This window comes from Argopecten irradians, chromosome 3, assembly GCF_041381155.1.
Source record: "Argopecten irradians isolate NY chromosome 3, Ai_NY, whole genome shotgun sequence".
Classification (NCBI taxonomy): domain Eukaryota; kingdom Metazoa; phylum Mollusca; class Bivalvia; order Pectinida; family Pectinidae; genus Argopecten; species Argopecten irradians.
Window position 1 is genome coordinate 52,678,201 of NC_091136.1, and position 26,601 is coordinate 52,704,801.

Here is a 26,601-nt window from a genome sequence, read left to right on the forward strand (position 1 = left end):
ACCCCGGTGTCCTTAAATCTATAGTGCCATTAACAGTTCATTAGTCAAGATAATAAACGCAATCCTCGACAAAATCAGCCCTTGAATGTATTCTGTATTCATAAAATAACTTATTATATCTAGATAACCCGGTGAAAGACGATGAATGCGGTTTATATAATATCAACACACGACAAGGTCCCTGACAATCCTGAATTGTCACATAGTTTACTGTATCATAATAAAATTTATTGCAGTTTTTCCCATTAATACATATATATATGCTATATATGCTGACCATAAGCCAATTCGATACTTTTAATAGTAGTACCACCTATAATTTGCTCAAACGTGTAATTAGAGAATAATAGCCTCCTGTCAATACCTGTACATAATGACATCATATTATGAATGACCCTTTCCGTGACAAGTAAAGATGATCCTGTCTTGGCGTCTTCGGGTAGAAGAGACCGAATAATTAACAGAAAATAATCCACCATTACGACCTTGCATATCTGGTTTGCATATCTCCGAAAGTAAACATATAATTAGGTAGGATTAGAACAGGGTGTAAAAATAAAACAATTTCAATAGGAGAACAGTCCAGCAAATTCAAAATATTTTTAGGTCAATCAAACGTGCAAAGTTTTAATCTGTAAAAGAAAGAGGTAATGATGAATGTGTATACGAACGATGCGATTTAGAAATATATATAACATTATGCCAGACGCATCAAGTATATACAATTACTACAATGTCAAAGCTTCTAGTAATATTAGTTTTTATCTATATCTCTGAAACTGAATACCAGAGCGTGTGTATAAGCTTTTAAGCTATATTGATGGCGGTATTATTTCATTGTCAGCGTTACAAGTGTTATAAGTTGTCATATTTGCAGTCATGCATAATGTAAACGCTTCACAGTTTTGTTTTGTCAAGCGGTTATTTAACTGAGCTGTTCTGTAATATTTATGACCAGGAATATCAAATATCCAAAATGTAGGAAAACGTTTGGCCAAATATTTTCCGGAATTATATATCACAAGCATGAACATTGCCGATAATTTACAGTTTTTTCATGCGAAATACTAGATTGTTATTGCGGCTTGCTGTCTCCGAAACAAGATGTACTGTATCACTTAATATCTATATATTACAAACCTTTCACGATAACGCAGTAGGTGACTGCAGTTGTTGGAGTTAGTTACCCTGAACTGTTGAGAGTAATCAAGCGAGCACGCTCAATACCTGACAGAAATAAGTTACGGCAGTCATATTTTGTCTTCACATATATATGTTTGTGTTCTTTTGAGTCATCATTGGGATGACAAATCAGTTTTTATATTCAATCCAATTACATATAGTATCAATGAAGCATAAACAAATTAAAGCGAAACGAATCCCCGATCGTCGATATTTTGTAATCAATAGGTGTTTCACGGCGTCACACGGGAACCATCTATCTTTTGTAATTGTCTCTTTTGTTTTATAAACCTCCATCGCAACGAACAAATTTGATAATACACGTACAACGACAGGCTGTTTGTCACTCTCGTAATATATAGTGACGTTTGGTGAATTGCTATCTGTTCTGGTATTCGTCTTTTTGGCACCGTGTCATGACAGACCTTTCAAAACAATCTATGTCTGCATTGACAAATATAATTAGTGATACCCAAATTTGGACACCGGAATATGCAGCAACTGATTGCATTTCTGTCTATTGCATAACGGATGTATTCTAAAAGATATCAGATAAACGACCGATACAAATTTGATAAATGTTTGAATAATTTGCTGGTTGTAATGAATTTGTTTCCCTGTAACTTCGTCAGAAATCCTTTTTTTTCTCAGTTGTATAGAAGCCATCGTTCTTGGTACTGGTAACGGTTACTATGTAACACTGACACGAAACCAAAATGTTAGAATTTGTGACAAGTGATATAAGTGTACCAAGCCTCTATTCATTGTCATGAACTAATGACCAACAGCTGGAGGGATAAATGGGACCGATACGTTCGTTTCTGTCAAACCTTAAATCTGTCACTTCCTTTTAAATTTGTCTTTGTTCGGACTTAAGATAAAACGTGAAAACAGACCAACTAATTCATCGGTATAACTTAAATATTTGTAGGGTTTTGCTGTTCAGTTTCATTAAAACTATGACAACATACCGCAACATCCACGGACTTCTTTTGATAGATTGCGTTTTTGTGCATTCTGATCTATTAACATTTTATAAATAATTTGATGTTCAGTACATTTGTTTCCTTTCATCCGGTTAAACTCTGTCACTGAAGTGGTGTAAGCGTATTCTAGTAATTTGCACCCCCAAGGCAAAAAATAAGAGTATGCATTCTTTGAAACTAAATTATTGATACAATCTTAGATATTATTGCATTTTTTATGGACAATCTTTATATAAACTCTTCTGATATAATAAATGAATTGTGTTAGAGTCTTGTCACGTACTCTATTGTGTAATTTTACATCGACATCGGAGTAAAGTGTACAAGTATCTTATCATAAAAGTTTAAAAGCAACATTTTACGTTTGCGCAGTTGTGAAGAAAAAACGAAACGCCTGTTGAAATGATAGAGACTTTACTTCATTTCTTTGAGGACATTATGATGATAAAAGATGAACAGAAATATATTATGATACAACTGATTAATACTAATCTTATTAGTATCAGCCTGGTCCAGATTGAAAATGCAACATACTCCAACATATCTAAAATTCACTTATTGCGACTAATAGATGCACACTTTTATTTCTAAATATGAAGGTGATATAAAACGTTATCCCCATATATATTACTTTTATCTCACGAACGTAATACTTTGTTGTCTCAAAATTAGTTCTAAATTAACAATGATAAGTTGATGTATCGAGAAAAATGACCTTGAATGATAATTGCTCATCTTCCTGTCTTAGGTATTTTCAAAGGAAATTGAAAAAATTATTTTTGTTATGATGCCCGCACCAGTCTATTAGTGAAGACATGTGATGAATAAAAATAAATACAGCATTGTATAAAGAATGAATCAACTTACAACAGAAACTACATATAGTGTCCTCCGGTAGACTTAATGTATGAAAGTGTTGATACCAATGTTATACTACGATATCAAAGTATGCAAATGTGATGGTCATGAATCTGTATCTTACGGTCAAATATAATGATGAGTTTCTTTTCGATGTCAAGAGTAATATGTCTACTTTCCTCTCATCCATTTTGATTGATAAGAGTTACTATGTTTCAATCCGTCAGTACTGACGGAGCGAATTACCTCTGATAGATCAGTGTGCCTTCACCAGACTGAAGATGATGGTGCACATACATACCAAACATTCCATAGAACGCATACACAATTCTTCCCTGCGCACCAAGGACCTGTCCTCTTCAAAGAAATGTATTTGAAACATGTACAGTATGTTGCATTTCATTCAATGAATATTTTGATTCCAAAACCATAAACAAAATAGCACGTTACAACACGTATCGACTTCCACGCATAACAATTAACAACATGTAGTAAGTGCTCGATGTAAAATTTGATACCATGACGATACCATTTGATGATTTCAAAAATAGCCACCAGAAGTTTAAATTGATCCAATATAGCTGCTTCACCGCCGACTAGAGCTATTATTTTCTATTAAAAACAGAATCAAACGATTTAGTAATTTTCTTCAGCAACTTAACTTACTTACTTCATACTGTTACCGTCATTGGGAAGTTTGAGCTTATTTATAAAAAGATGCTCAACCGTTAACAAATGGTATGTTTTCTCTATCAAAAACAGGAGCGACCATTTAGTATTTTTCTTCAGTTACAAAAGTTACTTACTTTACACAATTACCACCATTGAAAAGTTTGAGCTTCTAATTTTATTTCAAGATTAAAAAACATTAAAAATAATTAATTGCATCCCGAAAAAATTCCGTGCTTCTATGTCCTATATGGAACGAAGTACTGATTTCGCATGCACCAAAAGCAAAATGAATTATGTTATATTATTTTTTGTGTTAATTAGACATATATACACACGATGAAACACCAATTATTAAAAAAAATGAGTGCCGTTTATGCTCTGTCGGCGGTGAAGCATCTTTAAATTCAGACTGGTTTACATATTTAATTAAATCCAAAACAAATCCATGACACTATGCCCTATATGAAATGAGGTACTGATTGTGCAGACAACAGCAACAATTTTTTTTATTGGACACCGTTTTTTTGTTGTTTTTGTTTTTTGTGAGCACCCAACCAATCGAGGGCACACACGAATATATCTAGCGATACTAATAAATGCGTAAAAATAATAGATAACCATAGTGCATTTTTGGAACAAAGAATTCATATCATACAATTTAATAACGAATTCAAATTTAGATGATTTTTCAGATATATCTACAAGATAGTGTATAATTTACCCAAGACAAAATATTTAATTGATTAATTCTTCGAGGTCACGTGATTGTACTACGATATCATGAAAATTGTTTGTGCATGCAAGCTCATTACAATGTTTACAAGAGTGATGTTATGATATCGACCTGTAAAGTCAAATAAATGTATATATTGAACTTTCTTACCCCCAAACAACGAGTTTTACTATACATACAGACACATTTATTCTTGATACTTACCCTTTGGTGTATAGACAACTAGTCATCAGTGATGTTGATATTTCATAAATTTTTCCATAAACCAGGACACATTCTTATCCAAATCTGATAAATTCTTGATTTCTTATTGGTTATGCAAAATTATGATCTGGTAATAAATATGTCTCGTTGACTACAAAAGAGTCATAATATTTTTTCGAAATCGCACATATATCAAAATTTACAAACATATCATAATTCAATCAGCTGCAACATTATTTGTCAGCAGGATACAACAAAGGCAAACAATAAATATATTATTAAGTGATTTTGCTTGCCCTGACGATGGGTAAGACTTTTGTTTTATACTTCATGTATGACGATACATACTCAAATGTATAAAGAAAACAACATGATATTTACGAAATATTGTCGCGATACTTAGGTGTAGTTGAGAGCATATGACACTGTTCCTTTTATGTTGGTCGGGGTAGTGTTAAAACACTTGGAAATGATACCTAATTATCTAAGTAGTAACACTTTATTCATTGTTTACAATAACCATTACCGACGTAGATACCTTTTGAAAAAGCGCACCTGTACATTGATTATTTGAATGTTGTATTTATTGCATTGATGTTTACAATAAATATCACCACAAAATCTCACTCTCGCTATCTAGGCATCGAAAGTCATTCTTCATTATACAGAACAGTCTCTAGAGCTTCAGTGCTTTGATCTGCCGTCGTAATTGATAATGCAGCCTTTATGTTTTTTTCAACCATACACACAGAACGCCATTTGATAGGTGACAATTTACGATGATGGTTGCACTATATGGGGAACTGAACCTCCTCATCTGGGATCGTACTCCATCTCTAAGTCAGGGTTCTCCATGCCTCGTTTCATGTGAGCGACGATGTACAGGTAGACCTTCTTCCACGCCTCGTTCACTTCTTTATTATATTTGGACTGTAGCACCTGTTTCAAACCATAGTTCAGGGACGGCCAAAGTCTCTGAAAAAAACCAGCAAAACCGTCAACGCACATTTAAAAACGCGGTATGTCTTTTTTCGAGACAGCGATATAACGCTAAAATATTACTCATTTCATAAAATTATCTGTATTTTTTTCAGTGTTATGAGTACAATCATATTGTTACCAAATCATTATGTTCACAGTGTCCAAAAATAATTATAATTTGATTCAAATTAATTCAATAGCATTGGGATGGTATTGCAATTCCTGAAACACCCAGATGTGTCATGTATTTGTCAACTAAGAAATGAAACAACTATCTGTTAAATACCTCTGTTCCTATTAGATATGATGAAGGTACTATAGTTATGATAGTTAGAACTCACCATTCGATTGTCCATAAAACTACCATCTACACTAAATCTTACATCACTTAAATACATACGGGATTATAAACTTAACATTAGCATCATTAGATATCTTGCGATGCCTACTTTTGTAAATGCACAACGGTTACAACCATTAGTATTGCATAACAACCAGGAAATTGTGATTTAGCATTCAGAATGTCTTGGCAAACGTGCCTAGGCGGGTATTGGTTCCGGGAATGGCACATGTCTTAACTTGATCCAACTAAAGGGTATTTTATAGCGCCGGATTTATTTCCTTGTGTAAGCATATTGTTTCTTATCTAAATCTGACTTGATCTGCAAGTTGCAGTCTTATGCATATTCATGATCAGTGAAGATTAAAACCGTATACCCATGCTTTGTTTTACCGACAAAAATTCCAACTCTGTTACGTTGCGTCTGGTCTGTAAGATCGAATCTAGTGTATATCCAATTTTGTAGTTCTGGTTTGATCGTGACATCGATAACTTGACTAGACAAATGACGTATTCCGCTGCCTCGTGGCCTAAAACTAAAATCTTATTCTCATTATATCACTTAAAAGACAATGAAGACTCGCATACGTGAGATAAAGAGCGTTCGTGATGGTGCTACCATATTTAAACAGAACCCGGCTTATCAATGTCTGGAACTCGTGGTAAACGGCCTCTTTAGTTTGTGATGCACGCCATATAGGCGACTTGTGACAAATCAAGGAAAATAAAAACAAGCAGGTGTTACAATTGATAAATCATCTTTGTCACAGAGTTCAGTCGGTAGATTAAATATTGCGCATGTATGTTTACTATGTCAGGTTTTTTCCCCGAGTTATTTTGTACCTTATATTGTTTTAGTTTAATGTAGGGTTTCATTTTTTCTTTTTAATGTATTTGTATGTCATTGTTTTTATTTTTTTCTAGGGATCCTTCAGATGATTTTATAAACAATATTATGTTAAATGAATGCAAGTTCAAAAAAGAGTACATGTAGTTTCATATTCAGGTTTAAAACAATCCATTCCTATATCTGGACACCTTCTAGAAACACCGCGTCAAATATAGCCCATTGTGTTATGGAACCAATTAAATTCTATTCACGATCTCTGAATCATGCTGAAATCCTCTTAATCATCTGACTCCCGTTCTCAAACACGACTTGAATATCGCTTCACGGGGAAAACACATCTTTTCACGAAAAAACACATCTTTCAATGAAATGAAGGCTTTGTTTCGGAGTAAATATATTTTGTAATAAGCGAACGCTTCCTTAAACTCTTTTAAACCAATAATGCCACCATTACTGAAATAAATAAGACAGTTACCTGCAAGAGTAAAACTCCTGATTTTCAACCTAATCCATATAAAAACACAGCGTATATCAACATAGCTTTATTTGAATAAGATAGAGAGAATATCAAGTCACGGTATTTTATTTTCTACGCAACAGGACTACAATCCTTTTCAATCAGTGGCAAGAATAGGGAATTTCTTTAGTAAAACAAAATTGACAATTTTGAAGAAACTAATAAATGAGCATTTGTGAGATAATTTGTATTAAGATTTGCAAATAAAATAGTCTGATACATTACCATTTTGCGGTACAATGATTTGGCTCCGGTTTTAAGTCTAAAACGTGTTGTCATAGCCAATCACAGACAACATTATAAAATGTAACATCGTTTTGATTGGCTAAGCTAAAGATTAAGTTTAAGATTGTTTCATGATCTTGGAGCCTTGTGACTATTTCGAAAATGACATTAGGCCAAAAAGCACAAACCCGTAAAGTGCATGGCTCATCTTGTTGCATTTGATTACGCTTGGAGAACCACCTACCCTCGAAAGCTCCCCGTATGGGATAGGAATTATTGTAGCTCAAGGGCTAATGTAATGTAAACTAATAGAATTTATCATGAAACAAGTTGCAAAACCTTGTCAGATATCACAATTACGTAATTGTATAAAAATAAAAATAAAAACATTCAATTTATCTTTGAAATAAGATACTAATTAGACATTATTTGGCGGTAAATATGGCAAATGTCTAAAATTGCATTATTCTAAACAAATAAGAAATTAACTTTCCGTCATAACATGCCAAATACGTACCAAATAACATCATTTGTCTATATTGTGTTTGATGTTGAAACATTTACTAACGACATCATGAGAGTAAATAGATGTAATGAATTCCCTACAGCCTAGCCTCTCGGGTATAACACCAAACCGAATAAACATTAGTGTACCTATCTACCACAGACATGTATCATACAGACCATATTCGTCATACTTAAAGATGAATAGAAACAAAGCTCTGTACACTGAGCAACACTATTTGATTTATGTCATTTGATGCATATTTGGGAATACTCGGATTTTGAAACAAGACAAATCAGACATTTATTCGTTATTCAGAATAACAAACATAAACCTACCTACACATTGCCGAGTTTTGTTCAAGGGAACAGTGTGTGATTTAAACAAAAAAGATAAATATCTTTAGCAGTGGTAGACACACTATATCCTTTTATAATTTTACTAGATATGGTAATAAAGCAACCAAGCGAAGCAACAATTTCATGAAAGCTAATTGCCTCCCTTTGTTGATCACCAATACCTATGTTCCAGATGTGTTTTGTAATTCTGTTGAAAGGTTGTTTTTTTTTTTTTTTTTTTTTATTTCTGATGTAAAAGGTTGGGGTAAGAGTACTCTTTGTCAATTTAAAGAATGTAACATACTGTTAGAACTAAGGCTTGATGTTTATTACTCGTATTCTTAAGGATTGGGAAAGGTCTTTGAAAGTTGAGATTTGACAAAGTTCCTGAAAGTGATGCCTTTTATGCCTATTTCAGGTTCATTTATTTTACCAATGATACGGAGTATGGGTTACCTTTAACATTTGGGGTTTTACTTGTCGTTTCACGTGCGTCTGTCCTATAGAAATGAGGACACTGTTAAGGAACTCAGACTCGTCCAGGCTTTCCACGGCCGCACCAAGCCCCTCCATCACAGATACGGCGTGCTTCGTAAGCATCTCACGGTCGATGTCCCACTCCAGTTTGTTCTGCTCGTTCATTTGGACAATCTTTGGGAATAAGTGCTTCAGATCTGGCTCCGTCTCAAATAGTCTGAAACATAGAACATAGAGTGAGTCGGATTGTACATTAATCCTCGTACTTTAATTCTGATGAAAGGCTATAATCTCCTTTTAACTAGACAATAGTTAGGAAATATCAGCTTTGGGACTTATTATCCTACAATTCGGTATGTTATGCTAAAGAATTTCGATCTGTTGCAAACAATTTATTGATTTTGCATTATTCATTTTATCCCAAAGGTACTGCTGAATATCATCAACAATGCACTTTATATATTTTTGCCGCTATTAACTTGTACCGTGTAAATGAGTTAGACATATAAAAGGAAACTGAATTTGATATTAAAAATGTAATATCACAAGTACTCAACTTGAAACATAAAGTTGAAATATGTTTCCAGTCTAACACTTGACAGAAAAATGTACTTTTAGTAAATATTCTGTGATTTGTGGTACAGTTTTGTGTGCAGAGGTTATCGATATGTGTGGTTAGGAATGCGCTGGTACGCCTAGTCTGTCGTCGGCCTATCATCCTGTCGCTAGTCTAAAGTACAAAACAACTAAGTACACATTCATTAAGAACATTTCATGACTTTTCCGGCTTTACGTTAACGTCGTCATTTGATTATTCGTAGATCCGGATCTTAATCATGACTTCCACTTCCAATAGTGGAGACACGGAAAATTGACAAGATGCAATTTCTCCGGACACAACTGTTCGTCGAGACAATGACAGTGGCCGAAAGTTATAACATCCCAAAATTAAATTGGAACCATACAACTAATCACAGGGACGCCAAAGCGGAACTAATTGGTGGTCGCAATCTGATGCCGGGTTCAGGTGACTCCGACATTACCGCTGACGCCACAGACAGGCATGCAACGTATTGCTGATTTAGTCACAGCGACCCTTCATGTGACAGAGGTAGGAGACAGTCGACAGTTCCTCACAAAATCTAGACACGTTTACACACCTACAAACGCGTACATGTTACAAATGACTTCGTCTTTTACCATATACTCAAAGAACAATTGACAATTAAGGGGGGGGGGGGGGTGTTTGATAAACACTGGTATTTATGAATTAAATTCAAATTAAAACAACGACAAATGATTGGATACCATAATTGTAAGACATCTCCATTGTACATGTGATATCCACGTTATACAAATGATTTTTATATAGTTAGGGACCAGGTGCCTTTCTTGAAGTACTTTTTGTGTAATATGCCAATGTCAGATGGTCAATCAAACGATGAGGGGAGGGTATCTTATACAACATTACTTTCAATTATTTCATATGCATTCATAGACCGCCGTTAAGACATACCCATCACGAAAAAGTTCTTTGTTTCAAATATTAAAGCTTCGTACAAATCGTTGAATAACTTCAAGTATGCATGTCTTGCGCCCTTTTGTCTTCTGATATTAGTGATTTATCATGGGTTTTTTTAAAGATGATATGTGTTCTTTCAACTTTGAAATTTCAATATATTTGATTTAGGTTTTTGGTAATACTTGATCATGTTCATTTAGCACAAATAAACAAATGGTTTTCAGAGGTTTTGATATATTTCCATCGCAGTTAATATTGGTGATAATTGTGACTTAAACGACAAAACTGAAACATCCACAATAATTGAGTGGAAAACGCAAAAGAGAAATCATACGACGCTACGGATAAAACAGGTTCTGTATTATTGTAACAGAAAGAAGGCTTGCCCTGTCCGTCAGTACAAGCGGTGCTCACGTGGCATTTTCTGTCGTAGTAATTGATTAGTCGCTTGTTTATGCATCACTTGCACCTAATATGATTAGGTACACAGCCGAAATACGATAAGCTGTCTTTTTGTGTATTCATACCTGAGGTAACGCCATCACGTCCCCGTTGTGTATGATAATTTTAGTATCTATTACCCGAAAACAACCGTGTATGTTTCTTATAATTGAATCTCAATCGAACGTCTACGAGATGATCGAAGTGAAAGCGTCGCTGATATAATTAGGGTCTGTAATATGAGTAAAAACAGCACGGGTCACCGTACCGTACCATATCCAGGTTTAACGTCTGGCTGCTTCCGGCAGACAAGTCGCACTCCACAACAGCATAGATAAAACCTGTACTCGTATTAAATATGCTCTAAGTGCTAGGTTCAAAGAGGTTTAACATGGAGAATATGGCTACTTTCACGCTAGCGTGGTCGGACAGACACAAATTTCACATCGGTATGAACGGTAATGCTGAAATATTAAGCTGTCCAGAGCGATACCGGTTTATACAGGGTTCAGAGAGTCTGTTAAGTCGTTAAAATAGATTTAATGTCAAAGCTAGGATTATGGGACATTGTGGAGGTGTTAAGCAAACAAAAATGAATTTAGAAACGGATTCAATGCTCTTGTTTTCAACTTTGTTATATTTACACGAACAGGGAATATCACTTCTCCTCTTCATCATATGCATTTTGCTACTACCGCGGAGGGTAGACAACATCTAGACTAACGATCCTAGCAAAATCATATGACCAAAGGACAGTAAGGCGTCCTACATACATTCGTCAATGTCAAAAGCTTGCTCTTACAATTTCTCGCACACTGTGGCATGCATCGTGACAAACACTATTGTATATCTGTGATGTAGTTTAAAGGTCACAAGACGTGATGTACATCGTTCAGGAGTCGTTTATCATCGGGTGACCGATCATAGTCAACAGAGTCACTCAAATAGCAGATATTTCCACAGTCAATTTTCTTTGAAAAACTACCTAAATATATTACCTAGATTTATTCTTCTCCTTAAAAGCGATACGAGGAACGGAAAATCAGTTGTTATTGTTCTGTTATTTGTCTAGGAACATCACATATTCCTGTATTCACTCAGGCTACTTATACAAGAACATATAGTGTGAAACACACTGCTTACAGAAGGATGAGAAAAGTTCTGATTAGAATGAATAAAAAAGGCACTGATTCCCAGGGGACGCACTCGTCGCCTTAGGACTATAATATATTCACAACCAAAGCTCTCCGTTAGAAGACACAATACTCACGTCACTTACAGATAATCAGCAATCTTGTCTCATTCAGAATGACTAGTGTGGTAATCTGTAGTTAAATTAAGGGAAATGTGACGTTTAAATATTAATGTAATGGATTTATTGGGGTTATTTCTTTTTCTACCAGGATGAGAGGGATAACTGATTCCAGAAAGAGAAGACAGGATTAGAATATTGAGGAATTAGAGTCCCACCTGTAACTGTTCTGCTGTTCTGGGACTGACAGTGATAGCGTTTGCTGAGTAAGCGCACGGTGTTAAGTAAAACTACAAGCATATCCGACTATTACCAAATGTCTTCTTGGATCAAAAGGTGCAAATTCCCATCGTTCAGTAAGGTTGTCCCTGATGAGATACAATGTTCTAGTGAATGGTATCACTTATGTTCTGTATATCAAATCGGTTTAAGTGATAGTATCATCCAGGTTTATGGTATCAAAATTATAGAAAAGGCAAAATTCAAAATTACATGAACAGGCAAAATGAAGCACAGAACTATTAGGGGTTTTTTTTATCAGTGGAATTGTTTTTTAAGTTCTGGGGGTTGCTATTTCTGTGGATCCCCACCCCCACCCACAACAAGCACTTCAGTCTGATACATTTTGTTTTGTACAGAAATGATGATTTGCAGTATTATTAAAGGCTTAATTACACATTTGATGCAAACAACATTAGCACATGGCGACAACTAATCTTTCATTAGATACCAAATGCGTGCTTTTACTCATAACACCATCAATCGTTTACATGACTTTTGCTCCATTTGTTGTAACATCGCTGTTTTGACGCACTTCATGCAATATGCATTTGCCCTTTACATAACTACAATAAAGATAACACCGATAAAGTATGCTGGACAATAACGTACGATTTGTTAGGAAATTCCTACAAATTTATGGTGGTTTTATATAACATATCCTTATCACTCCGTTTGACTTCACTGTATCCTGAATACCTCCAATAAATATCAGTTGGGTATCAGCTAATGATCGGAATACTTCTATTCAGCAGGGAGCTCAAGTCGACATGGACATAAATTGAAATAATTCCTCTTGGAGGAATCTGCACTTAATATTGACACAGCTTACGGAAAAACGAAATCCAATTTGGAAGAAAATTATAAACGTCTTCAAAATGAAACGCTCCAGGCAAGTATTGCATTATTATTAATCGGCCAGTTGGCCAAACTTGCCTATAAATGACGGGCATTAAGGACCTCCCTGATCAAAGGGTTAGCTTTCCGGAGGGCTATAATAAATACGCATTACTCTGAGCGCGGGAATACTAAATTTAATTTGTCTGCTACAGCTACTGATTGTCGACAAAACGTACAAATGAAACATATATCTTGGTAGGTCGAGCACGTTATTTTTACCAACAAAGTTTACAATAGAGAATCCAAATCACATCACATCTCCGATATGTGATACATATATATATACGGTGACCTGGACTCATTTACAGAGTAAATATGACCAGCAATACGTTATCTGTATTATGGAGGGCTCGGTCGCATGTATCCAATTTGCTCATTTTTGGTTTTATCTGTAATGTTGGTGATCCAAAACGAAATATATAAAATATATGGTACCGATGTCAATACCTTCGAAGTGAGGTCAAAGCCAACATAATTTATCTATAACAATATAACTATAATCTTTTGGTAGTCTAAATGTTCCGAAACAACAACCTATTTACAGACTCAAAAAAATCTAACTCAGGCATAGTAAACTCAAAATACACTTTCATATAATTGGTCAGAGTGAACCTTCCAGAAATCCGGAAAGAGGATTCTAAACATGCAATCTGTCACTTGAATGAAAACAGCGAGATCGTTTGTTGCGGGATTAGTGCAGTGATACTTCCGGATCTCCACAGGACATTGATGCATCTCTCTGAACTTCCGTGTCTTTGTTCTACGTGCGGTGATATAATTGATGTCATTAAAAACCTCGATTGATATTGAATTAGGATTGCCTGCATAAACAAGGAAAAGGTTTCAGTCTAACCAAACAGGAATAGAAATTAGCGCTCTGGTGATTAATCGGAAAATAAAGAATATATCAATGGAAGTGAATTAGAACCGTGTATTGCAATACAGACCTATAATACCATCAAATAAAACATCAATGTAATCTTAAACTCACGGTTAGCACTAAATCATCCCTGTAATTTTCAGAGAAAATACTTCATAGCATCAGGCAAACTTTGAAAGGAATCGAGATAACAACCCATACAAATATTTTGCAATAAAAGCATGCATGTAGAATGGTACGATCGAATCCAAATGTGAACAAAGTTACTTAGTGTGTCTACAGACTATTGTCATCCTGTTAAGAAATATTATGATTGTGTAAGAGTTTATCTTTATCCAGGGAATCATGAAAACTCCTAGTAAAGTTCTATACCCAATATGTTTTATGTATGGTATATCAAATCACGCGAGACTATCATCACGTGCTGAAGACAAATAAGAGTTCAGCATGGTTGGCATGACGCCCATAAACTTGCACTGTTTAATTTCCTAGTTATTAAATGTGTATACGATGTTACACTCAGGGACGTAAAGAGCTTTTTTAGTAGACAGAGTTAGGAGTCACGTGATCAAATGGTACCATAAACCGGCAAAATCCATGCCCGCTCATGTTGAATGTTTACTGAACCGGCTATAGTGCGGTTTGGTACCCCGAATCCGCAAGGATCTTAGACGACCTCGGTTGGATTGTCAGTGATGATGTGTAAGATCTAATTTTTGAAACGTGATATGGCATAAACCTTTAGCCCGTTTGTTGAATCCTAAACCTTTCTGCGTTAGTTCAATTCAAATTATGATAATTTAGGTAATCCTTCTACATAATACATTAAGTCTATATATACAGTCCCTACAAAATATGTCTAGCTAAAGAGCTACTTAGTTCATGTTTTCAAATTAAGAATATTTGATGACGTATTGATGGTAATAATTGGATATTTAGCAAACCAATGTATCACTTTATTGACATAGTAATGATATCTGAAACTTATATATGTGGTAGGTGGTTTTCGTTTATATATGAAACAACCCAACTTTTATTTAACAGATGTTTCTGAACTATACCGTTCTTTAACATTGAAGGTATTCCTCAACAAAACTCAATTCGTCCTCTCATAATAAATGCAATGGTAACTTAAACGTGGGTTTAAAAGGAAGTATATGTTTATCTATATAGGATAAGACCAATGCATCAAATTATTTGAAATGTAAGCTTGCTATATATAGTAATTTCGTTTTCGATCATTTATATATGAAATAACCCATCATTATTATGAATGTGTCTACCTGGTACTTATGCGTCCGATCTATACAATACTATCTATCAGATGGCTACCATCGCTCTGTAAGTGTCCAACAGAGATGTGTTGATTGAGAATAAAAACAAGTTATGTGCGTGACAAATTGAGATCTTTTGACTAATCAAATCCATACCATAAACTACACATGTACTGTTCTCACAATATTGAAATAAACGTGTTTTCTGAGAAAAAATTAGATCAGTGCTCCTTATCAAATGTAATATCATTATTGTACAAGCAGCTTTAGACGATAGTTATTGGTAAAATGGTGCAATATTATACAACCTTTGACATGATATCAAGCACAAAGGACAAAATGAAATAATACAATGAAAATGTATATAAGTTATGTTTATATGCATGTCATTACTATTTTAAATACATGAAGTATGTTATTTGTGTCATCAATACACCTCTACACTCAATATATTATTAATAGGTTATACCAAATTTATAACACAAGTTTGAACTTTCAATTCTTGGAAACATTAACAAAAAGATCTTCGTATATGACCTTGAAGCCTAAATTTTCTAGGATGACATATGTTTGAAAATCTATGGGTTTTTTTTAACAAGAAAGGGCTCCTATTTTCGGTGATACCACTGTAAGCATTCAGACAATTTTAAATGTTAGAGTCAATATTACAACCTCATCAACACTATTAAAGGTCTAAAAGATGACTCATTTCGTCCAACTTTACTATCTGTGTTTCAGTAAGAGCTTTGTTAAGTTTCCATACGTTTCGCACTAGCTTCCCCGTCAATATGGCTATGAACCTCACTTGTCCAAACTGTTTCTGATTTAGTACCTCTCGTATCATTCATTGACAATCAGTTTAATTCAATAATGAAAATCTGGAAATGGATTGCTAGTACTACATTCTTATTTGTTATGATCTGCCTAATAGATGCTGAAAGTATATTGTTTGTATGAGATGAGACCCCATGCCACTTCGTGATGACAATCCCGGATCCTAGATACAGCAGTGTGATGGTTTTCCAGCTTGATGCCTTCTGGTCCTTAATGAGACGATACAAACAAATCTGGATTAGTGCTCGGGCTGATGATCGTTAGCAGTTCCTCTACCATGTGTTCGTTTAGATTAGTTTTCCTATCTTTTTTGCAATTACCAACGTCTTAAACTTCTAGTTTTAGTTAAGCCACCTCAAAATTACAAAATCAAAAAGAAAATTCATTTTCATTCAGGAGACTTTCCGCCAGAAATACTGTTACTACATACTGATTAGTTTGCGTTCCTGACTGTCGCGGCGGAGGAACAAGATGGTCATTAATATCGATCTTTAAACATCGGATTCCGATTGGGCAATTACTCTGAATTCTAACAAGTGAAAAACAAAACAATGTGATGGACACATTGATTAAATATTTAGTTTGATTGATAAATCTGTAGATGGGCACCCATGGCTGTCAGGAACCTTTAGATTTGATTACGCAGAGGGAGCCGTCTTACTTCTAACTGTCAGAAATACTTCCTCGTTTATTGGGAATCAAGCTTGCTTTAACAATTGAAGGAGCTTGGTGACTGAATGGTTAAGGTGTCCCATCATTAACCTCTAGCTCTCCTCCCCGGAGTAACAAGTTCGACACAAAACAGGGGCAGTTTTTGTTAATAATCGACTTTTCTTCGCATTCAAACCTTGGCACGTCTTGGGCTGCCGTTGTTAACCTCTGAAGGTTATACTATAACAATGCATCATCAAATATGCATTAAAAGTTAGATCGTGCTTTTGAACATTTCGTTTTAGGAGTTGTATCACAAAATCGTTTTTCATTTGCTGAAAATCCATAGTGACGCCATGACTTGACGTCAGCGTCAATGATATGACTTTAAGTTTCGAGAACGTCGTGATGGCGGCCACCACTTTTAGTAATTTGATCAAAAGTATCTTAAAAATGTTCATTTCAAACTCGTCTCAAAGTGTTAAGTTTTACTCGCCACGGCTTACAAAAATAAAAATAAAACTTTTTTCATAAAATCTCATATGAACTGAACACTCATTTAAAATGCTATATGCGTTATATGATGCTTGTTTAACATTCTTTCAGCAAATTGATATATATTCAATAGCAAATGAGAGTTAATTATATTGAAAGATAACGGAAGAAATACGACAACTTTCCTGTGCGCACGTGCACTGAATGCCCAAGGTCTCACAATTATGCTTATTAAACAATAATTTATATATATATATATATATATAAAATATATATATATAAAAGAATTCAAACCCCTGAAGACCGGCATGAGCCGAGAAAACGCTAGGGAGGAAATAACTGTTTTATAGTTGTGTTTTCTTTTTATGTATATGGAAACCATCACATGGACATGGTTCTTTTTTACTTATATATATATATAAATAATCAAAATTTGAAGAAAAGTAATTAAAATAAAACATAAAAAATGTAATTGTTATGTTTATCAGTGGCCTAAATAAACATGCGAAGGTGATGACTAGCTTTTTATCAACACATGACAATGATATATCACTAATAATGAAGTTCATGCTCAAACTGACATTAATGATCATTAAATATGCATACAAAACAAGCAAAAAATCTGTAAAATCTCCATAGATTATACTCCAATTTCCTTAGTTTTGCTACAAATATAATGTCCAACTAGTTTATAATTAAGTAAGGGACAAAATTGGAGAATAGATAATCAGTTGTTATTTATCGGAGAGTTTTCGCCTGATAATTGTAACTTGTGTATATTATCAAAGGGGTTGAGATAGTGATATGAAAATACATGTAATACAAAAGCTCGTGCACTTACTACTCAAGGTCTTACAAATATGCGAGGCCGTTCTCAGCTTAAAGACAACAGCAATATAAGAAGGAAAGTAAATTAAATAAAACATAAAAATCTTTATAATTGTAATGTTTATTAGTGGACCACATATTTATCGGAGAACATCTTTTCCTACGCTGATTAAACGGAACATTCTTCGCCTGATAATTATAACTTGTGTAATTGTATAAGAAGTACAACCAAGGCATGCTTATGTAATGTTAAGTACCATTACACTCGTCAGTTATTGGAAGTAGGTATGCCGACCACCAGGTTTACTTAGCGGGGTACTCGATGGAATCTCTATCACCTGTATACCTGCCATATAGACATTTTAATGACATTTTGATTTATTTTCCCTTGGTCCTTATCGTACATTCCACTGTGAAGTTAATGTTGTCGATCCCATCACTGCGTATGAATAATAACAGAACTATACTGTATAAATCGCTATACGCCACTCCAAACAGCATCACCAACATAATTACGAATGTACACTGTAAGCTGTTTCGGGCCTACAATATATTGTTATTTTCACAATGCAATTAAATTTAAACCAGTCTTTGAATTAGGTTTTAATACACTCATTGTTATTTTGAATTAAAAGCTTAATTGACATTTCAATTTAAACGGTTTTAACAACATTACTACCCGAATGTATTATGTAACCATACCAATGCACTATTTAGCAGTACTAATGTTTTGTAATGTAGATAACTTTATGTCCTAGTCCATGCTGCTTATTGGTCGTAACAGAGGAGGTTACAATGTATGAGGTATGCTGTGTTTGGTTCCCTCCAGCTGTACATCTATCGTAGCATATTTTCTAACGCGTGCCAAGGACTGCAGACCACTTCATCAAGTTTGTCAATTTCACTTCAAATACTTTGCCTGTTTTTAAGTAAGCAACCTGCCAAAACACAACAGAATCTTTAAATGATGAGGTCTTTGTACATCATCCTGAAGTGGATTTGAAGTGGTGAAATTTGCTCTGATGCTATTGCACGTGTTGAAACTCAAACACCACCTTCTTGGTTCCATTATGACTTTGAAAGTGTATCCCTAAAACACCTCTAAACGCGCCATCTCAGTGTACCACTCTACAGCTAGAAAACAGATCGGTGTGTGTCGACTGAAGATGTCAGTGATCTGTATTTACAAAGTACTCTGTCTGATGTTTATCAATATTTGTTTCATGTTGTCAGTTTCAATCAGCGGCACCATCCAATAAGACAACTTAGACACAAGTGTTACTGTTCAATTGGTGCCGCGAACACTGACAGCTTTGTCAGGTTGTGTTTGTAGTATAATTACTTCTTCCGATAACTCTTATTTCTAAAGAGTCACCTTGCTATCTTTTCATTACGTTGATCGTAATAAGATATTTCAAACCGTATGGCGAGGTGTTGTTAGAACAAAACTAAGGGATACCACCAACACGCCACGTCCTAGTTTTGGGTCATCAAAGTACATTTGGACAAATGTAGAACAGTGGGATGGAGATATGTTTATCCTAGTATGTTATCTTCTACTGCGTAGGAAGTACGTAAACGTACTCGTGATTCTGTGAGTTTAAAGTCATAAACACTTAAATCACGAAATAGTATAACTTACAACTTTTTGCATCAAATCGTCTTTTCCATATCTCTAGTACTCTATTCCTTCTAAATACAAATCTGGATATCTTATATGTTTAATTTTGAATTTGAACCACCTCCTGACTCTATGCGGTATTACCAAAAAAGGAATGGGTTAATTCACTTGCGATTATATATCATCGATCAATTTCAGGCAATACAAAGACGGTTGCGTGAAATGGTATTGAAGGCCTTCACTTTTCACCTTGACGGCAGGGGTTTGATTCCACACAAAGACGTGATGAGGTCAGGGGTCACCAGGCCGATGACGGGAGGGGTTTCCTCCGCTCCCAATCAGCCCATTATTGATGTATGATTTTTTACGATCGATGTTAAATAAATACTTATAGCATTCGTTGAATGTGTCTAATGATCGGAGCAGTGTGTTGAATTTGGCTATCGATCAACATCTACACGTCCTTTCTTCCGTGTATTCTCAGGTGCATTTTACCTTGTAAATGACGATTTTATAAATGCGAAAAACGCTTTTTTCCATCATTCAATATGAATACACATGACACGAATGCTTCTTATTTTAGTGAGTCCTATTCTTATCAAATTCACAGACACAGCATGATTGCGAATCTTTCGGTTATTTATTTATTCATTTGCACATAGACAGTTTTGTACGATAAATAAATCATTTATAAGTCTAAAGTATTATAAAGCAGACTTTAATGTGTTGAAGACAAATTTGTATCTAAAACCATTCCTTCTTGCAACAGATAATGATGGGGAAAGAAACTTAAATATATCTGGTCATCTCCCTTTTTGGCTCCCTCGTAATAGAATGATATATATGCTGTTACAGTGCTGTGTTTTTATGTTATGCAGGCGTGTTTGTAAGTGGGATATAAAGCATTCATGGAATAGTATTGCTGTTCATCGAATTCTCAAAAGTGCAAACGAAATTTAATGAATAGACGGACAAAGATAAACAGTATCATAGCAAACAGCCGGACGAATAAATACCAGTGGGGTGCTCTAATAATATACAAATGGATTTGACTACGAATTCTAGTCCACATGACAACCTTATCATACACATCAGCACCGATATCTTATATATAGGTTCCGTGCTTGGTTCCATGGTGACGTGTGTGAATCCCAGTTGTTATAAAGCAAATGTAAAATAATAAGATGAAACACCTGATCTAAACTAAAGATAACATATGCCAATTGCATTCGTGTTGTGATTTCAACAGAATGTCATAATTAAAAAGCGAACTCAACCAGAACGTTTGAATAAATAGGACAAGGTTGCATAGCTTTACTTTGCTATTACGTGTTGCTGATAGGCTGATATCGCTCTCCTGCCTTTGTATCAGTATGAGAATATCAAATTAAGAATTACTTCGTAATATTTAAGCATTGAACGTCTTTCAGTTGTGTTCATAGCCAAAATGAATGCCAACTGGACAGAGGCAAATTCAACATGAAACGAACTAATATTTGCATTTGATAACAATTCTATGATGAAATCCAAAGGTATTTTGCATCTATAATAAATAAAGAATAGTAGGGTTGCAGTGAAAATGTAAATAATTATATATATATACTGCTTTAAGTTTCCTGTACCAAATGTTATGCTAGTACTGCTGACCTCTGTATCTTTTACATAACTTAAGTTATATACCCAACAAACGCGTGTTTTACAGACAACGACACAGTTGTAAACGCTGCATGCTTTATTTATGTGGCAATATGTTATCCAGAAGTACATTTCACTAGGTAACTAGATCACAATGTTTAGGAATTGGAATGAACATTTGTCTTTGGCGTATATTCATTTTTTAAAGAATACATTGAATAGACAACACGCAGATTGCTTACTTGAAAACAGGCAAAATATTTAAAGTGAAATTGACAACACATTTACAATTTCCATATTGATTTGATAACTTTGCACGATGAGTCAATTTTTCCAAAACCATTGCACATATTAGTAATGTTTTCAAACTTGTGTAACAGATCAGCGGTAAAGGTGAAAAACAAATACCATGGTCTTTACCAAACTAGCACCACATCAAACAAACCTTCAAACAATGTCGACATCCACGTCGACGAGCCACACTAATAACTTCTGTTTACTGTTTCACCTCGAGTTGATTGGTGACACTAAAAGTCGCTAAACTTCAATTACGACGGTGATTACTGAAGGTTAACGTTGGGTTCAACACTAAATCAGGAAGGGTCTTTATATTTAAAAACATTTACATAGGTCATATAAAAGTAATGATTATTGTTCATCATGGCAACATCCGACACAAACCTAATGATACTAAAAATATGTATCCTTGACTTCTCTTCCCAAAGTACATCCATTTGTTTTATGACCACGGGTATCTTAGCTTCTTACTATCGCCTGAACATACCTTATTACCAAACATATACATGGGTATGGAAACCATACATTTGAAACATATGTCAATCCTATGTTGTTAATCTACCCTTTTTATTCGGTATATTTAATGAAGATGTGACTAGAGGAGGAATTCTGGTCTACCATTATTGCCTGCTTGTTATAAAATGGCCTTAAGGCAAAGCTTGTGCTTCCCAGTAAGCGTCTCGTTAAGTCCCCTTCATCCCCTTCCCCTCCGTGGCTGGAACAGCAGTAAAACAATTACAGGGCAGCCATCGTCTACGTGGTCTGTCTCCCAATATTTTATTTGATGATTAAAAAACAGTTTTATTTGAAATTAATGTAATTGTCGTGTTATGTGGTATATCAATACGGTGCTTAATGCTATTTTAAATTCTAAACAAATTTCAGTGATAAGCAAGATTGAAAAGATTATGAATATTTAAATTTAAGTATTATATTAATCTATAAAAATTGGCATTCGTAAGTGAGGTGTATAGTTTATCATAAAAGATTCATTTAAATCACTACTTGAGTGTCTTATCATGTATCTTAATTTTCAATGTACTCTTAACAATTATATCTATTTGTTATGCCTTAAAATTATCTCAATATCACGAGTTCTCTATAAAATCACCAGTATAAGAAACAATGCATTATACAATTCATGAAAATATAAATAATAGTAATATATAATTCATGTATATAATGAAAAAGAAATATTTTAACTGGAGCGGAATGTAAATTTTACACACATATTAACTGTATCACTGAGTTTCCAAATATTTTATAGTGCTAACATTGGGTTTCATCGTGACCTTTTCCTAAACAGCTGACCTGTTCATGTGTCATCCTTTGTAACGAAGACTTCAATGCACTATTTACGGGAGTGCTTATATTTACGTTAGATGTTGATTTTATCATCTACGAAGAGTTAGACTGAGAAGTTTAAAGGATTTGTGCAGCCAAAATTTTTTTTTGATAATACGTCAGGATATTGCTTTGGATGGATGAAAAATTAAGTCTCACCCAACGAATCGCCTAGCTTTTAGCGCTATCGGTTGGTTTTGGTCGTGATTTACGACTACGGTTCTGAGATAATGAGCTAGGCGGTCAAGTGGTCTTGTGATGTCACAGTAGTCCGCGGCTACACAAGGTAAGCCTAGTACTATACATCTATACAGCACATACACGTATACGTTAGATCTACAATTTGAGTTTTTCGAGTAAATGGTTATTCTAGCTTTATGATGTAGATATTTTCAGTTTCAAAACATTCAATTTACACCATTTCAAACATTCAAACAAGCGTATATCTAACTTTAGATTAATTAATCAGTCCAATTTGATAGCGATATCAAAATGATGTTCGGATCAGTCTGGACTGAGATTAAGATAGCATATTATGTAAATTTCGGTGTAATAAAAAACAGTATAATGTAACACTATCTTTTTACGATTAAAATCCCAAAATTTAGCATGACTATATCTAGAATCCGTGTTTTTATTTCAAACTTCTGCCATAACGATGCAAACACGGCACAGTTTTTGAGTAAAAATAAAATGTGGACGGTTATCAGTTACGTGATATTGGAGTAACAATACCGAACTTATACCGAAAATAATATGTATATCTATATTGTTGCCTTTGGAACTTTATCCATAACGTTTACTAAAAAGCAGAAATACATCAATGATATTTCTGATATATGTTTTTAAATTACAGTATAAGTGTAGATTTAAATTCACTATTTCAAAATTATACTAAATCATTAAAATAGTATATTCATTGTCGATCGTTTTGTATACCATACCGAGATAAAAAGTAACCACATATAGTGTTCAAATGAAAAATGAAATTACTTGTATACAGGTATTATAAATAGATATAATATCTTGAACCTTTTCAAAAATATACTTAGTGATATTTAAATAAGTATATTTAGTGTGGTAATGCTGTAACCCTTCTTGTATGACTATACTTGTAGATTCGAAACGGTGAAAATGCATGCTTAGAATTTTTACTAATACCTTAGAAATTACGGGTATGCCACGATTCCGTAATTACAGTACTAGACTGGAATTTTTTTTGAGGTTAAATCTTTAGTTGAAATAGTTCTTAGAACCATTTTTGTTTCAGAATAAGTCAATTTCCATATTTGTTTTACCTGTGTACGACATATATATATATGTATATATTTAATATATATTCCTAGGTATGATCAGGAATATTTTATTTCCATTTGCTTTTACATGGAGGTGACAATAAAAAAATCTAGAGCATAGATGTACGGGGTTTCCATAATTCAAATCACAATTCAAATAACGGATGTCATAACCTGATTGACAGTAAGACAATAGCAAATACCCGATATAGTCCACCGAATAGCAAACTGTCCGCGGCCAGGTAATTACAGGTGAGTTCGAGGAATGGCGTGGTGTACAGGTAAACAACATCCTGGTCCAGGTATTACATAACCATCAAACCAAAGGCATGGCTAATAATATATTTACATCGAAGTATCTACTCGAAGATACAGACTACAGGAAAATATTATCTAATTAAAGCTTATTCGTTGCTGAACTCCTCGACAAAAAATCCGAAACTTTTATTAATGTGTGGATTTTCTTTCATAGTTACACGAAGATACCTGCTATTAGAGCATAAATTAGAGTATTTGAAACATCGAATTTCACTCTTTTAGTTATTTACATTCGAGCCAAAGTTATTGTACGATTAACTTCACTCAAAAGTAATTATAAAAAAATCGTCGATCGGCTTTTCCTGTGACCGTCGATGTAAGTGATAGCACATCAGTTATAGTACAGCTATACACGTAAGCCACGGACTATTGTGACATCACACGGTTTAGAGCTAGAAAATATGCATAATCAGGCGGTCAGAAGTTTGGAACTCGATATCGACGGTTTACAGGTTATTCTGGTCGCGCGCGGAACGGAGAGGTTTCTACACGTGCTAATAAAGCCATTTCCAGCATAAACTAAAATTATCATTTTTGACTGCACAAATCCCTTAAGTCATTCCCTGATTGAGCCATTGTATTCCGTCTGTAAGAAATACCGCAGACAAACTAGACATTAGCAAATACCCGATATAGTCCACCGAATAGCAAACTGCCCGCGGCCAGGTAATTACAGGTGAGTTCGAGGAATGGCGTGGTGTACAGGTAAACAACATCCTGGTCCAGGTATTACATAACCATCAAACCAAAGGCATGGCTAATAATATATTTACATCGAAGTATCTACTCGTATATCGATTAAAAATTGAAAGCGACCGCACGGTCTGAAAAAATAGTTTGTTTTGCTTAATATCTCAATATTTAGATCTTTTATAATATCAAAAATAAATTCTTTCTATCACATGTTGACTCTCACTCTCAATTTATTCGGTTAGCAACACACAACACAATGTTTGTAATGATCAATCATCGGTGTGTATGTACAGAAACATACATACATATATGTATATATGTTTCTGGTATGTACGTCAATATACTTTAATCAAGGATTTCGTAAATTGTTACGTAAAATTTCATTTTACAGTCACAAACTTTGTAATTCACAATGTATCAAAGATACAGACTACAGGAAAATATTATCTAATTAAAGCTTATTCGTTGCTGAACTCCTCGACAAAAAATCCGAAACTTTTATTTCTGTGTGGATTTTCTTTCATAGTTACACGAAGATACCTGCTATTAGAGCATAAATTAGAGTATTTGAAACATCGAATTTCACTCTTTTAGTTATTTACATTCGAGCCAAAGTTATTGTACGATTAACTTCACTCAAAAGTAATTATAAAAAAATCGTCGATCGGCTTTTCCTGTGACCGTCGATGTAAGTGATAGCACATCAGTTATAGTACAGCTATACACGTAAGCCACGGACTATTGTGACGTCACACGGTTTAGAGCTAGAAAATATGCATAATCGGGCGGTCAGAAGTTTGGACCTCGATATCGACGGTTTACAGGTTATTCTGGTCGCGCGCGGAACGGAGAGGTTTCTACACGTGCTAATAAAGCCATTTCCAGCATAAACTAAAATTATCATTTTTGACTGCACAAATCCCTTAAGTCATTCCCTGATTGAGCCATTGTATTCCGTCTGTAAGAAATACCGCAGACAAACTAGACATTAGCAAATACCCGATATAGTCCACCGAATAGCAAACTGCCCGCGGCCAGGTAATTACAGGTGAGTTCGAGGAATGGCGTGGTGTACAGGTAAACAACATCCTGGTCCAGGTATTACATAACCATCAAACCAAAGGCATGGCTAATAATATATTTACATCGAAGTATCTACTCGTATATCGATTAA

The 26,601-nt window shown here is 34.6% G+C and overlaps 1 protein-coding gene across 1 annotated transcript in view; it reads right to left on the minus strand.

Moving 5' to 3' along the window:
- Window positions 1–2,565: 2,565 nt before the first annotated feature.
- Window positions 2,566–26,601, minus strand: part of LOC138319016 (neuroglobin-like) — a 71,465-nt gene continuing 47,429 nt past the window's right edge. Inside the window, exons 2-3 of the mRNA XM_069261893.1 lie at window positions 8,848–9,085; window positions 2,566–5,610 (exon numbers count right to left, since the gene is read on the minus strand). Coding sequence (XP_069117994.1) covers window positions 5,449–5,610; window positions 8,848–9,085 — 400 coding nt within the window. The 3' untranslated portion in view covers window positions 2,566–5,448. The remainder of the gene's footprint in view (window positions 5,611–8,847; window positions 9,086–26,601) is intronic.